The sequence below is a fragment of the Amaranthus tricolor genome, chromosome 1 (genome assembly GCF_026212465.1).
Source record: "Amaranthus tricolor cultivar Red isolate AtriRed21 chromosome 1, ASM2621246v1, whole genome shotgun sequence".
Taxonomy (NCBI): domain Eukaryota; kingdom Viridiplantae; phylum Streptophyta; class Magnoliopsida; order Caryophyllales; family Amaranthaceae; genus Amaranthus; species Amaranthus tricolor.
Genome location: NC_080047.1, coordinates 22,083,224 through 22,096,600, shown reverse-complemented (window position 1 = coordinate 22,096,600; position 13,377 = coordinate 22,083,224). Strand labels below are relative to the sequence as shown.

The following is a 13,377-nucleotide window of genomic DNA, read 5'->3' as shown; positions in this document are numbered from 1 at the left end:
CAAAATCAGTCAAAGAATGTCATCCAAAAGTGGTGCCTAAATAGCTCAAAATCAAGAGGAATTGATTGCTTTAATCTTGCACAAATTTGGTTGAAAATTTAAGGTCAAAACTCAGGACTCAACCAACCCCTTTGCTACAAAAATAGCTGGCCATTACTTGCCCGTTAACCGCCCACTTTTTTGTGATTAACTAGATGAGAAGTTATTTTACCATCGAAGAGATCATGAGTGAAGGTTACTAAAGAGGTTACACATCATGGGTGGAAGTTACCAAGGAAGTTACATCAAGGGTGGAGGTTACCAAAGGAGTTACATGAACATGGAGGGAAGTTACACCCCATGATGGAACATGGGTTGACCGGTAGTTACAACCAGTCTAAGACCAACCGCCAATCGATTTTTAGAGCTCAACAACGTGCGGTTTTCTTATTGTCGTTTAATAGTTATTTCATCAATTTTGCTTTTCCTATATATAGCTTAGCTTGTACTTCATTTACATTTGATGAATTATGATATGGAAAAAACTCGAAGCATTCTTGTTTCAAAACCCTGGTTGTTTATATGATTCTTGGATTGGAATTATATTTGCTAAAGTTCTTATGCGTAGTGTAATTGGCGAATTCAGGTGTGCCTTAAGAGCCTCCTTACTTGCTATATGGATTTATAGTGAGTTTGAGTTAGCCAAACTATCTTTTTCTTATACTTGTTCGAAAATCACAAACAAAAAACACAAAAATTGTTCTTGTTCCATTCGACATTCACCAATAGAAACACACATCCATTTGTTCTTCGTTGTTAGCTTGTAAGTTCCGCTAAGGTGTAAATGATCTTACAACGGACGAGGTATTTTCCAAATATTCTTAAGAGAGAGGGCATACAGAGAGCATTAGAGATTTCCACAGGCTCTTTAATATAGTACAACTAATAAGATTTGAGATTTCCATTTGTGTGTGTCAACTTCTACAAAAGAAATCCATAGTCGTTCCATGAGGCAATCTTAGTGGATTTACAGACTGATGCATGAAAACAGGTTAAAAGTGGATATACAACCGTAGGTTAAGTAAAATATGGATAATCTGACTTCATGCACGAGAGAACCAAGTACATCATCTCAGAATTGGTAGTTACACTTCCTGTAAATTTGAAGTTGATGAGCATATATTAGCAATGAAACATATATTAATACAAAAACAAACAAGGAATTTTGAAAAAACGCACTAACTACAACACAAATATTAAGCCAAATTTGTATTTTGTTTTCTCAAAACTATCTCATGATGAGATGATTTCAAAACAAGAAGCCCATAAGTTAAAAGTTTCTATTATTATGCGAATTTACATAGTATGAGGCATGTCTCACGGTAAAACCGTCTCATACAAGAATTTGTGCAAAAACTTCTGTATCATATTGATGATTAAAGGTTAAAATGTGAAAGATATATAATGAATTTGAGCTCAATTGCTTCAGAATGACGGCCCCAAACTAAATGTGGTGTATTATTTTGCGACATATGTAGTTGATATCACATCGAACAACACTAAAAGCATCTAAAATTGTGAAGCCGTACCTTATTTGCATTGATCCATTTTCCCTGAATCCATTCCTGATGAGTCCTCAGATTCACATGATGGAATTCAAGTTCCTCTTTTGTTGTCTCAAAGTAAACCAAGTATTTCTTATCAGCAAAAACTTTAGATATGACACCAAACCACCATCCATCATTGTACCAGGCATCAACTTTTTCAAGCAGCGAAAAACATCCATCCACCCGAATGTTAGGAGGACAAGGTCTGATATTTTGAAACTCTGCCTCTTCTTTTAGTGATTTTCTTCCATCCTCTGTTTTGAGAGTCAGATACTCTACCAAATATCTGCTCTTTTGTGTTAATCTAACAATTCGTGCAGAATACCAAGATCCTTCATAACCTGGTTCATCGATTCTGACCTCTACTATTGTCGCCTTGTCGAAACTCTGGTGTTCTTTGTTTTGAGTGTATTGTCTTTTTGATGATGAAATTCTCAACTTTAAGTTAGATGACTTATGCTGCACACAGTAGTAAGCTCAGTATACGCGGAAAACGGTATGCTAATCTAAAACATGAGTGCCGTGAGAATTCGTCACATGATCACCCCATGGGCCTACTCGTGTGGATACACTGTCTGGGCACTCGTGGGCTTGGATCCACAAACCCACGGGTAATGAGCGTTGGACTAGCATTCACACTTGATGAGATTCACTCTTTCCCAAAACCATATGGTCTTATCACTCACCAAGTATTATATGCAAGTCCACAACCCAATATTTTAGCGATGTAGGATCTTTCTCACATGGGAAGTATTTTCAACCATCATAATAACTGGGAGTTATGTATTTTCATACCGTTCAGGACTCTGGAGTAATGTGATCCAAAGGCTTCATGCACATAGTTTTCTAGAAATGCGTACATTGTTGATGAACATGTTGGTCAATTGGACCCATTAAAAACTTTATACAAAGTTCTTGAAGGGGGTGTTGGTATGACAAATGAAAATGTAATGAAAACGGAATGTATAAAGAGACTAAATTGTTATTATAATTGATTGTTTGGTATAAAAAGATGTAAGAGAATGAGAAGAAAGGGAAAACACCAAAAAAAGATAATTGGTTTCTAACGAGAAATGAGTGGAAACAATGTGGAGCGGAGGTATTCATTGCCCTAATCTCATAACAAACACTAAGTAATTGAAGGAGTTATGTAAATCCCTTAATTGAACCTATAAAGGCTTTACCAAACACCCCCTAGTTTTCTACACCACTTAAGGAATAAAGAGAAACAAGGCGTGGTCTTGCATCTCTCAAAATTAGAAAGAATGTAAGATATTGATCAAAAAAAGGGAATCACCACTTAGTGGCACGATTTACTTACCTATACAAAGCAAAGAGGCCCATAATTTGCAATATCCCTTATGACCTCCAGGACTTCCAAATAGTAATTGATATTGTTGATGTAAATTACATGGATTTTTATGAACTTACATGGTCAATTCTCTAATCTCTTGGACAATACACTTGATTTTCTTTGTTGAACGTGTTCTAAAAGACACGAGGTTTCTGCATTGCAGATACATGTATGATAAAGCAACAATTTCAATACCAATTAAGATATAATTTATATGTACGTATTCATTTCTCAAGAAGCCAAGTTCACTTGGTATGGTATTAGCAACAATTCTAGTAGCGTTTTTAGATATAAGATCGACAAAGAAAGAGCAGTTGATCTATTTTGTATAGAAAGGCTGAGAAGTATGGTTCGTGCAGAAAGCAAGTAATAATCACTTGAAACCAAGAGAGTCAGAGTCAGCCACACATAGCATTCAGAAATGATACCTGAGAAGCTAGAACCCATTTTGAATTAATCCAAATCTGGCGAAATCTCAGGTTTGAATGATGAAAGACCAACTTCTCATTTGATGAAGCAAAATAAACAATGTATTTCTTTTTATCAAGAATCTCATAAATCACACCTTCCCACCATCCATCATTATACGAAGCATCAATTTCATCAAGCAACTTGTATTTACAGCTTTTAGGAATATGTGGGGGCTGAGGCCTGATGTACTGTTCATTTGCAACTTCTTTGAGGAGCTCCTTCTCATCTTCAGTTTTGAGAGTCTCGTATTCAACAAGGAACTGTCCAACTCCAACTGAGCCAATAACAATAGCCGTATACCAAGAACCTTGATACCCATCCTCATCACTTTTAACTTCAACTGGCATGCCTGGGCTAAACTTCGGCTCCGATAATCTTTTAGCAACTTTGATCCTTAACTTTAATTGTTTGCCATTCGCATCAGTTTTGAGTTTAGTAATTGTCCCTGACGTAGCTTCCTGTTCCATCTAGAAAAACTTTGAGCAAGTCAACATTGCGTATAAAAAAATATAGGAGTAACATGCATGTTATAGCTTAATAACTATTTGACAATGTCCAGCTAGCAGAAAGACCAAAATAAATAGCACTACAACTAGTTGAAAAAGAAAAAGAAGACATAAAGCTGGGTGAATAGCAATATAGATTGATTTTGATTCAGACCTAGTTGAAATGTTGCATTATGGTACACAACCATCTTCTATCAACCATCCGCCGTTCCTTATTGGAAACAATTGAAACGTGACCAAGAATTAAATTTTCAGAGATGAAAAGCAAAGGGTTTGACATAACCTAACCAAACAAATCATTGAAGCTAGAGCTTCACTTCAAAATGCAGAAAAAATATAAGCAACAACAATGGTAGTCAGACTCAATTATATTATAAATTGATAGCAAGTCCTTATCTAATTTAGCCTGGTGATGGATCAACAGACTTACCAATCCTTATATAATTGCACAAACAAACTAAATATAAGGGAAAAAGCAGTATAAAAGGTTAATAAGATGGCCTTCCGAGTCAAAAAGAGTCAATAAAAGACGGATCATGACTCACAATCACATACATTAAGCCAACATAAGAAAAAGAATTCATATAGGCTAAGAAATGCTTTTCAATGCTGAATTCAAAATCTTAATTTGGATAAGAATGAGTTTTAAAGTAGATATAAGTGCATAAAACAAAATTTGGGGAAATGAAAGGACAGATATTATGCTTTAGTTGTTGGGACTAAGGGGGTAATTGGTTTGGGAGAGACGTTTTCCTGCAAAACTATTTTCTTTGTCATACATTGTTCGGTTTGACAGGGGAATTTAAATGAAGAACTTAGATGGACAATCTTTTTCCATTAATTTGCAAATAGTTTGATCCAAAATTAGAAGAAAATCAATTAAACTCCACTATTCCCTCGCAACATCTACATTTCCCCTAAGAATTTCAATCAAACCTAACAAAAAAAAAATCACAAGTTCTCAAATGAGATGGTCTCACTGTGGGACCATTTCTGTTGGACTAGCTAAATCTACACTTACTGTCTTAAAATGATCACCTGTAATCTTAAAATGATCACTTACAATCTTAAAATCACCAATTATAATCTTAAAGTGATCACTTACAGTTTAAACGCGATCAGTTTTTATAGTCTTGAAGTGATCACTTATAACATCAAAGTGATCACTAACGATCCTGAAGTAATCACTTGCAATCTTGACCAATTACATTTTTCTTTTCATTTTTACTTAGATCTAGATGTCTATTTTCTTCATATAAATTCACAATCTTCACACCCCAGTCATGATTGGCCTCGCTCAACTTCTTTGAAGGTCCCTACATGTTAGCAACGACGTACCATCCTTTAGCTACACTCATCTTTTCAATCCACCATGCAAGGATGCATCCAACAAGTCATGAAAACCGTCCAAGATTATAGTGCATCTCAGTTATCTAATTTCATTTAAATTACTTAAACTTGGTTTGCTTGAAGACTTATTAGACTTTGAATTACGTTTTTGTTATTTAGTGTGTAACTTTGAATTATGTTTTTGTTATCTGGTGTGCAATAGTTAAGTAAGACAATTAGGACTAAAATATCATTAGTTTTAGACGTTTTTACTTAGTTTGATATACTCAGTTTTATTCAACTACTCTACAAACAAAGGATCTGGAGTTCGATTACCAACAACAAGGGTGCTGGACACACACTCACTCATGAAAAACACAGGAGCAACAAGAGATTGATTAAGCAAAATATGTGGGGCAGCATCTGTCTAAAGAATTTAAGATTGATGGAAAGGTTAAAGCAAGAGAGTAACTACCTAGATCAAAAAGTCATGGTCTTAAACCACTCATGGGATCAACTTGGGTAGTTACATATTAAGTAGATCGAAAACATGGGTGATATGGGGGGTTATCAAAGGAGAAGTTATAAAACCTCCTAACATAATTCATTTCTAGTCCACTCAACTAAATTCCGTCTCATTATTTCTCTCCTTGCTTAAAATCAAAACAAAATATGAATTGGTAAGGAAGTTTTCTAACTTCCTAGACAGTGGTGTGAGGAAGTTATGAAGGTAGTTAGTTCTCTTTTAGGAGACATTACTTAGATTTGAAATCAAATGTCTTGTATTCATCTCCGATAAATATAGAAAATAGATTAAGGGTTGTCGAATGTTATAAGAAAAATCAAGACATTTGTGTTTCAAACCTTTTTTTTTTTATGATTTTCTTGGATTGGAATTTCATTAGCAAAGTTTCTTAATTCTTTGCGCAGTTAGGTGTCTACACTTGTATCTCCAAGAGTCTCTCTACTCTCTAATGGTGTATCTTATCTAGTGAGTTTTCAGCCTAGCCTTCAACTATCTTTATTTATTCGCAAATCTCTAAAACTTCAAAATATGATATTCATAAACCCCTACAATCAGCCGTTACAAGCTACCCCAAACAACCTATAATTACATATTACTTTGCCAAACATGGTCGAAAAATCACCCTCACCACACATCCCTCCAAAAGTAGAAACCAAACCACAACATTCATCCCTCACCATCATTAATTCTAACTTGTCTACTAATCCAAAGAAAGTGCTTGCAAGTTTTCAAATGAAGACCCATGTACATGGTAAAAATCGTGAAGAATCACACAAATGAGAAGCCAACTTTTCACATCCTATTATCCTTTATGATGGTGATCATACGTAAGAACATATAAAGGTTTAGAACTTCTCTACTATGGGTCGTACTCCAATACAAGAAAAAAAAAAAAGAAAAACTATTACCCTAATGTCATCAACTGGCTCTGACTTATGCGGGATTTGAAGAGGTAGGATGTGTGCAACCTTATCCTTATTAGTGAGAACGAAAAGGTAATTTCCATTTAACCCTTGGTTATGCGCTACTTTACATAGATAAGAAGCGCACATGATTTAATGAGTATTTTAATACAATCCATCATTATTTGAAGCTAAGGAACTACAAATCTTAGGTTTCGTTGAGAATTGACAACTAGAAAAACCTAGATATTCAAATGAAAGGAAATTGAATCACATGAGTCATTACGTTTAATGTAATTTAGCTAGGAAAGCTGGTTGACAAGCTTTGCGTTCATGTTTATCTTACTCTTATCATTTTTTTTCACAAAATTCATCCTCATCTATCACTGCTTGGAAAGATGGTATTAGGTGTTGATAAAAACTGTGAAGAAAAACACTTACATAAGAATTGACACAAAAACTCGTAGTCGTTACGACAATTTATACCAATAATGTAACAGCCAATATTCTGACTTTAATTCCTAAGTAAAGCCAAAGCAATGATAGAAGCCTTAATCTCAAAAGATTGGAGTTTATGGTTAGAAACCTTGCATACTCTCCTACCACACCAACTAGGAATGTGCCAAAAGGATTGTATTAACAAGATATATTATCATCAATTATGTACTTCATATAGCAAACAGATTCACTAAACCCAGACACTCTTCAAAGTTAAACCTAAACAGATTCAGGTGTCCAAACAACCAGAAAAGGTAAGACATAGCATTATACGCACAAATCACTTCAAACCAATAAACTTTGTGAAATGCAATGCAACAAATACCCATAACAAAGCAATACAAGCAAAAAAAAAAAAAAAAAAAAAAAAAAAAAAAAAAAAAAAAAAAAAAGTCAATACCGGAAAATGATCAAGAGGAGGAGGAATCCAGTACCCATGGCAATAATCTCGATGAACTCTTAAATTAGACCTAAAAACCTCAATCGGAACACCATCATCACCGTCAATTTCCACTAAATATTTAAAACCCTCATAGAAAATAGCCAAAATAGTGCCTTTTATCCAATATCCATCATTTAAAATGTCAACTTTGTCATTGACACTCAAACCCAAGTGCTTGAAACATTCGCTTTGAGGGGGTTGAGGTCTAATGTCATTGAAATCAACGTAGGAAACAATGTCGTGTTGTTGGTTTTGATACTGCACCAAATATACATGTTCCTCTTCCTCTTCTTCCTGTTGTACTTGTTCATCATCACTGTTTTTGTTGTTGTTCCTTGTCCTTTTCCTTTTCCTTTTTGATGCCCGATTAGTTTCTAGAGTGAGAATTGTTGCTGGGTGAAATGAGGTTGTGAAGGCTGATCTTTTGATGACTTCTACATTGTCACCGGTCCTGTAACTGACATTGTAGACTTGCATATTTGATGAGCAGTTTTGAAGTCAAAAGAGGGACAAAGGGACTGGGTGGGATTTCTAAAGAATTCCAAACTAAGACCTGGGTTTGTAATTAGCTTTGCTATTACTGGTTCTATGAATCTTTGCACTCTGAGTAAAGAACTTCGTGCATACTTGAATAATGTGATGCAAGCTAAATGAATACAGGGTAGCTATATTTTTTTTTTTGCGTTCAACCTATTAATTAGCATAAATCAAACGGTAGCGTTTGAAAATCAAGTATTAAAAATGAAAATTAGGATTTCAATTTTGAATTATTAAATTATGAATTTCAATTTCAAATTCATTGCTTGGAAAATCTTAGAATTTTCAATTCTGTAATGACAAATCCTAAAGTTTGTTTGAAATTATTGAGATTATCGATTTCTAAATTTTAAATTCTATCATTGATTGGCAAAAATGCCGAATTGCAATACCTAAATTTAATATTAACATTTGATCACACATAATGGTTCAAAAACGTTTTTGGTAAAATTTAGTCACTATTACTCTAAACACATCCAAACTGTGTATAAAAACAAAAATAAAATCTAAAAGAAACTACTCAAGAGTTAAGACATAGTAACACCCAATTTAATTTATCATTTTCTTGTATTCTTTTTAACATATCAAATTCTTATGTCCTTCAAAAACAACTTTGTTGCAAGATTTCATGTCAATCTAGTCTTACAACCTTTGGGACAACAACATACATTTCTTTAGAATCAAGTTGTGGTGGAGATTTGTTTGATTGTAGATATTTTTCAAACGAATCTGTAAATCTAGAAGTGACATCCACAATACAATCATTCTTCATTCTCTTGTTAGATGATGCAGAGTTCGCCTCAGAAGCAATGCAAATTTCACCCCTAAAAATTAACTTGTGTGTTTGATTAAATCCAAATAAAAAATTCACATTGTACGAAAGAAGAGATACTTCAGGAGTCAATTATGGAAAAAAATATATTTTTTTACCATGTATACTTATATTGTATTACTCGTTCTTAGGCAAGTTCCATATTTAGGTCTTTGTAATTTTTGTAATTAAGGGGGTAAATAGCTCACGGATGAATAATACAACAAGTATTCACAGAAAACGCTTTCTCTCTAAATCTATAATATATATTATTCTTTTATTATGGTATTAGAGTCGTAAGGTTCGTTCCGATCACCATACCACCTTTTACTAGCACTCATCCTTTACCATTTACTTTCCCAATGTCGACATCTGATAACAAAACCGAGCATTCCCAACAGATGGTGTCCATGGAGCAGATGTTGCAACTGTTTAATCAAATGAACAAGCCATTCTCCGTCATCACAAACCACCCATCTCCTACGATTACGATTGTCAAGAAACTAAATCACCAAAATTATTCCAAATGGAATAAATTAATGACAATTGCTCTTGGTGGTAGAGGGCGTCTCAAGCACATCACTGACGACCCTCCACCACCCACGAACCCAGACTAAAACAAATGGAACTAGAGAGACATGATTATCTTCTCATGCTTATTGAAAATATTGAACTTGATTCGGTAACAAATTTTCTTGATTATCCCACAGGAAGGGATTTATGGAAGAGGATAGCAACCTTACTCAGTAGCGGACAAGATGAGTTACAAATATTCGATCTTACCAACAAGGCAGCCCGACTCCGACAAGGGACACATTCAGTTGAGGTATTTTATGAGAAAATTATGACAATATGGAAAGAATTAGATAGGCAAATGCCTAACCCAATGAAATACCCAGAGGACATCACCATTTTTAATAGCCACATCCAACGTCAACGTCTTTACCAATTCCTTGCCGGACTTATTGAATGAATACCCTCTTCCTTCAGTTGATAAGGCCTATGCTACAATCCGGCGAGAGATCTCCCGGAGAAGCATCATGCAAAGGCCATTGTCATCGGGGTCAAACCCCTCGGAAATTGGAAGCGGCGTAGGTGTAAAAAGCCGCCATGACCGGTGAGAAGATGAAAGATCTCACCTTAAATGCTCTCACTATGGTGGAAAACGATATACAAAGGTTGAATGCTTCAAATTAATTGGGTATCCCGAGTGGTGGGATGAACTCAAGAAAAATGGGGGCAAACATCTATCAAAACAGACATCGAAAGGAGAAGTAGACCACAACAGGACAGGCAAGACAAATGGCAAAGCAAATGTAGAAACGTTAGAGACAACAAGAGGGGGGTGAATTGTTCTTTGAATAATTTATGCGTTTTTGCCCTATTATGTAAAATTAGAACTTGAACTTGATACGCAAACTTAGAATGAGACAAACAATTTTTACGTGGAAATCTTCTAGGCCTAAATAAAAGGAAAAACCACGACCCTCGGGGATTTCAAAAACTTCACTATGTTTTAGGCAAATAGTTACAATTACATAAAACAATCACACCACTAGTGGAAAAAACCTCATTTGCTGCGATTTGTTGGCCATTATTTGCTACGGTTTTGGTCCCAAGCAATAGTGATAGCAGCAAATGACCTAATTTAAATGATGCAGTTAAAAACCGCAGCAAAAAGGGCTTTATTTGCTGCGGTCAACCTCCAAAACCGCAGCAAATAATGACACTTATTTGCTGCGGTTCTATGGGCTGACCGCAGCAAATAGCTATTTTTTTTTCTTTTTCCATTTTATTCTAATAATAATCCAATAATAATGTAGAATGTAATAACAATGATTAATCCAATAATAATTCAATGATAATCACTAATAATCTCTTTGTAATAAAAATCTCTCGATAATATAATATGATATGTATGTACATATATATACAATAATATACATTAAAGTCCTAAAAAATCTATACTAATTACAATTTATCAAGGACAAAAAGTAGAAGGACACGCGACAATCTTGTCTTTTAATTCGCGCATCTCTCCACTTCTCAGAGGGCGTGTTTCCCTCGGAATGTCGTATAAAACCTATAATATAATATAAAATTAAAAGATTAATAAACATTAGATTTTACCAATAATAATAATTTAAGAACGTAAAAAAATTACGGCATCTATGTTTTCGACTCCAACCTCCTTCACGGATTTTAAGATATCGTCCTTGTATTTCAGAGTGTAATAGCCGCAATCAACGAAATTAGAAGGTTGTCGAGAGCACTAAGAGAAAATAGATGTTAGTGCCAAAGAAGCATAAAAACGCATAAAATCGCAACTTAATACGTAATTTCTAGCATACGACTATGATTTTAAATTCTAACCACTTCAATGCAATAATATCGACCAAATAGTGTTGTGTGACAAGTTTCGCGCAAATCAAACCAAGTTTGAGCTACTTTATGCGCAAAAGTGCCAAAAACGCTTAAAAACGCATAAAATTGCAACTTAACACGTAATTTCTAGCATACGACAATGATTTTCAATTCTAACCACTTCAACACAATAATTTATACCAAATAGTGTTGTGTGCATAGTTTCGTGCAAAACATATCAAGTTTGAGCTACTTTATGCGCAAAAGTGCCAAAAACGGTTAAAAACCCTTAAAATCGCAACTTAACACCTATTTTCTACCATATGACAACGATTTTCAATTCTAACCACTTCAACACAATAATATATACCAAATAGTGTTGTGTGCCAAGTTTCGTACAAAACAAACCAAGTTTGAGCTACTTTATGCGCAAACGTGCCAAAAACGGTTAAAAACCCTTAAAATCGCAACTTAACACGTAATTTCTAGCATATGACAATGAATTTCAAATCTAACCACTTCAACACAATAATATACACCAAATAGTGTTGTGTGCCAAGTTTCGTGCAAAACAAACCAAGTTTGAGCTACTTTATGCGCAAAAGTGGCAAAAACGCTTAAAAACCCTTAAAATCGCAACTTAACCCTTAATATCTAGCATATGACTTTGAATTTCAATTCTAACCACTTCAACACAATAATATATATACCAAATTTTATTGTGTGCCAAGTTTCGTGCAAAAGAAACCAAGTTTGAGCTACTTTATGCGCAAAAGTGGAAAAAACGCTTAAAAATACTTAAAATCGCAACTTAATACTTAATTTCTAGCTTATGACTATGATTTTCAATTCTAACCACTTCAACACAATAATATATAACAAATAGTGTTGTGTGCCAAGTTTCGTGCTAAACAAACCAAGTTTGAGCTACTTTATGCGCAAAAGTGCGAAAAACGCTTAAAAACCTTAAAATCACAATTTAACACATAATTTCTAGCATATGACAATGATTTTTAATTCTAAGCACTTCAACACAATAATATATACCAAATAATGTTATGTGCCAAGTTTCGTGCAAATCAAACCAAGTTTGAGCAACTTTATGCGCAAAAGTAGCAAAAACGCTTAAAAATCCTTAAAATCGCAACTTAACACTTAATATCTAGCATATGACTTTGATTTTCAATTCAAACAAATTCAACACAATAATATATACCAAATAGTGTTGTGTGCCAAGTTTCATGCAAAACAAACCAAGTTTGAGCTACTATATGCACAAAAGTGGAAAAAAACGCTTTAAAACCCTGAAAATCGCAAGTTAGCACTTAATTTCTAGCATATCACTATGTTTTAAATTCTATCCCTTTCAACACAATAATATATAACAAATAGTGTTGTGTGCCAATTTTCGTGCAAAACAAACCAAGTTTGAGCTACTTTATGCGCAAAAGTGCCAAAAACGCTTCAAAACTCTTAAAATCACAACTTAACACGTAATTTCTAGCATATGACAATGATTTTCAATTCTAACCACTTCAACACAATAATGTGTACCAAATAATGTTAGGTGCCAAGTTTCGTGCAAATCAAACCAAGTTTGAGCTACTTTATGAGCAAAAGTGGCAAAAACGCTTAAAAACGCATAAAATCGCAACTTAACACTTAATATCTAGCATATGACTATGATTTTCAATTATAACCACTTCAACACAATAATATATACCAAATAGTGTTGTATGCCAAGTTTCGTGCAAAACAAACCAAGTTTGAGCTACTTTATGCGCAAAAGTGGCAAAAACGCTTAAAAACCTTTAAAATCGCAACTTAACACTTAATATCTAGCATATGTCTATAATTTTCAATTCTAACCATTTCAACACAATTATATATACCAAATAGTGTTGTGTGCCAAGTTTCGTGCAAAACAAACCAAGTTTGAGCTACTTTATGCACAAAAGTGGCAAAAACGCTTAAAAACCCTAACAATCGCAACTTAACACTTAATTTCTAGCATATGACTATGATTTTATATTCTAACCTCTTCAACACAA

General features: G+C 34.3%; 1 protein-coding gene across 2 annotated transcripts; it reads right to left on the bottom strand.

The window, feature by feature from the left end:
* Window positions 1–553: 553 nt before the first annotated feature.
* LOC130815696 (protein AGENET DOMAIN (AGD)-CONTAINING P1-like) lies at window positions 554–8,260 on the bottom strand. Of its 2 annotated transcripts, none has more exons than XM_057682185.1 (4): window positions 7,573–8,260; window positions 3,369–3,878; window positions 1,569–2,045; window positions 554–1,133 (listed from the first exon to the last, which is right to left on the bottom strand). In XM_057682185.1, the coding sequence occupies exons 1-4, from the start codon at window positions 8,089–8,091 to the stop codon at window positions 1,125–1,127; spliced, it is 1,515 nt and encodes a 504-aa protein (XP_057538168.1). In that variant the 5' UTR covers window positions 8,092–8,260; the 3' UTR covers window positions 554–1,124. The 2 variants fall into 2 exon arrangements, with proteins under 2 accessions (XP_057538168.1, XP_057538175.1); XM_057682192.1 differs by having other exon boundaries at window positions 3,369–3,869.
* Window positions 8,261–13,377: the final 5,117 nt, after the last annotated feature.

Bases quoted from the DNA above. Each gene is read 5' to 3' on its own strand.
- LOC130815696 (XM_057682185.1), bottom strand. From the start codon at position 8,091: ATGCAAGTCTACAATGTCAGTTACAGGACCGGTGACAATGTAGAAGTC. The intron at 3,879-7,572 runs GTATTGACTTTT...AAGTTTTTCTAG, and splicing joins CTCCTCTTGATCATTTTCCG to ATGGAACAGGAAGCTACGTC. The intron at 2,046-3,368 runs GTATCATTTCTG...TACTGTGTGCAG, and splicing joins AATGGGTTCTAGCTTCTCAG to CATAAGTCATCTAACTTAAA.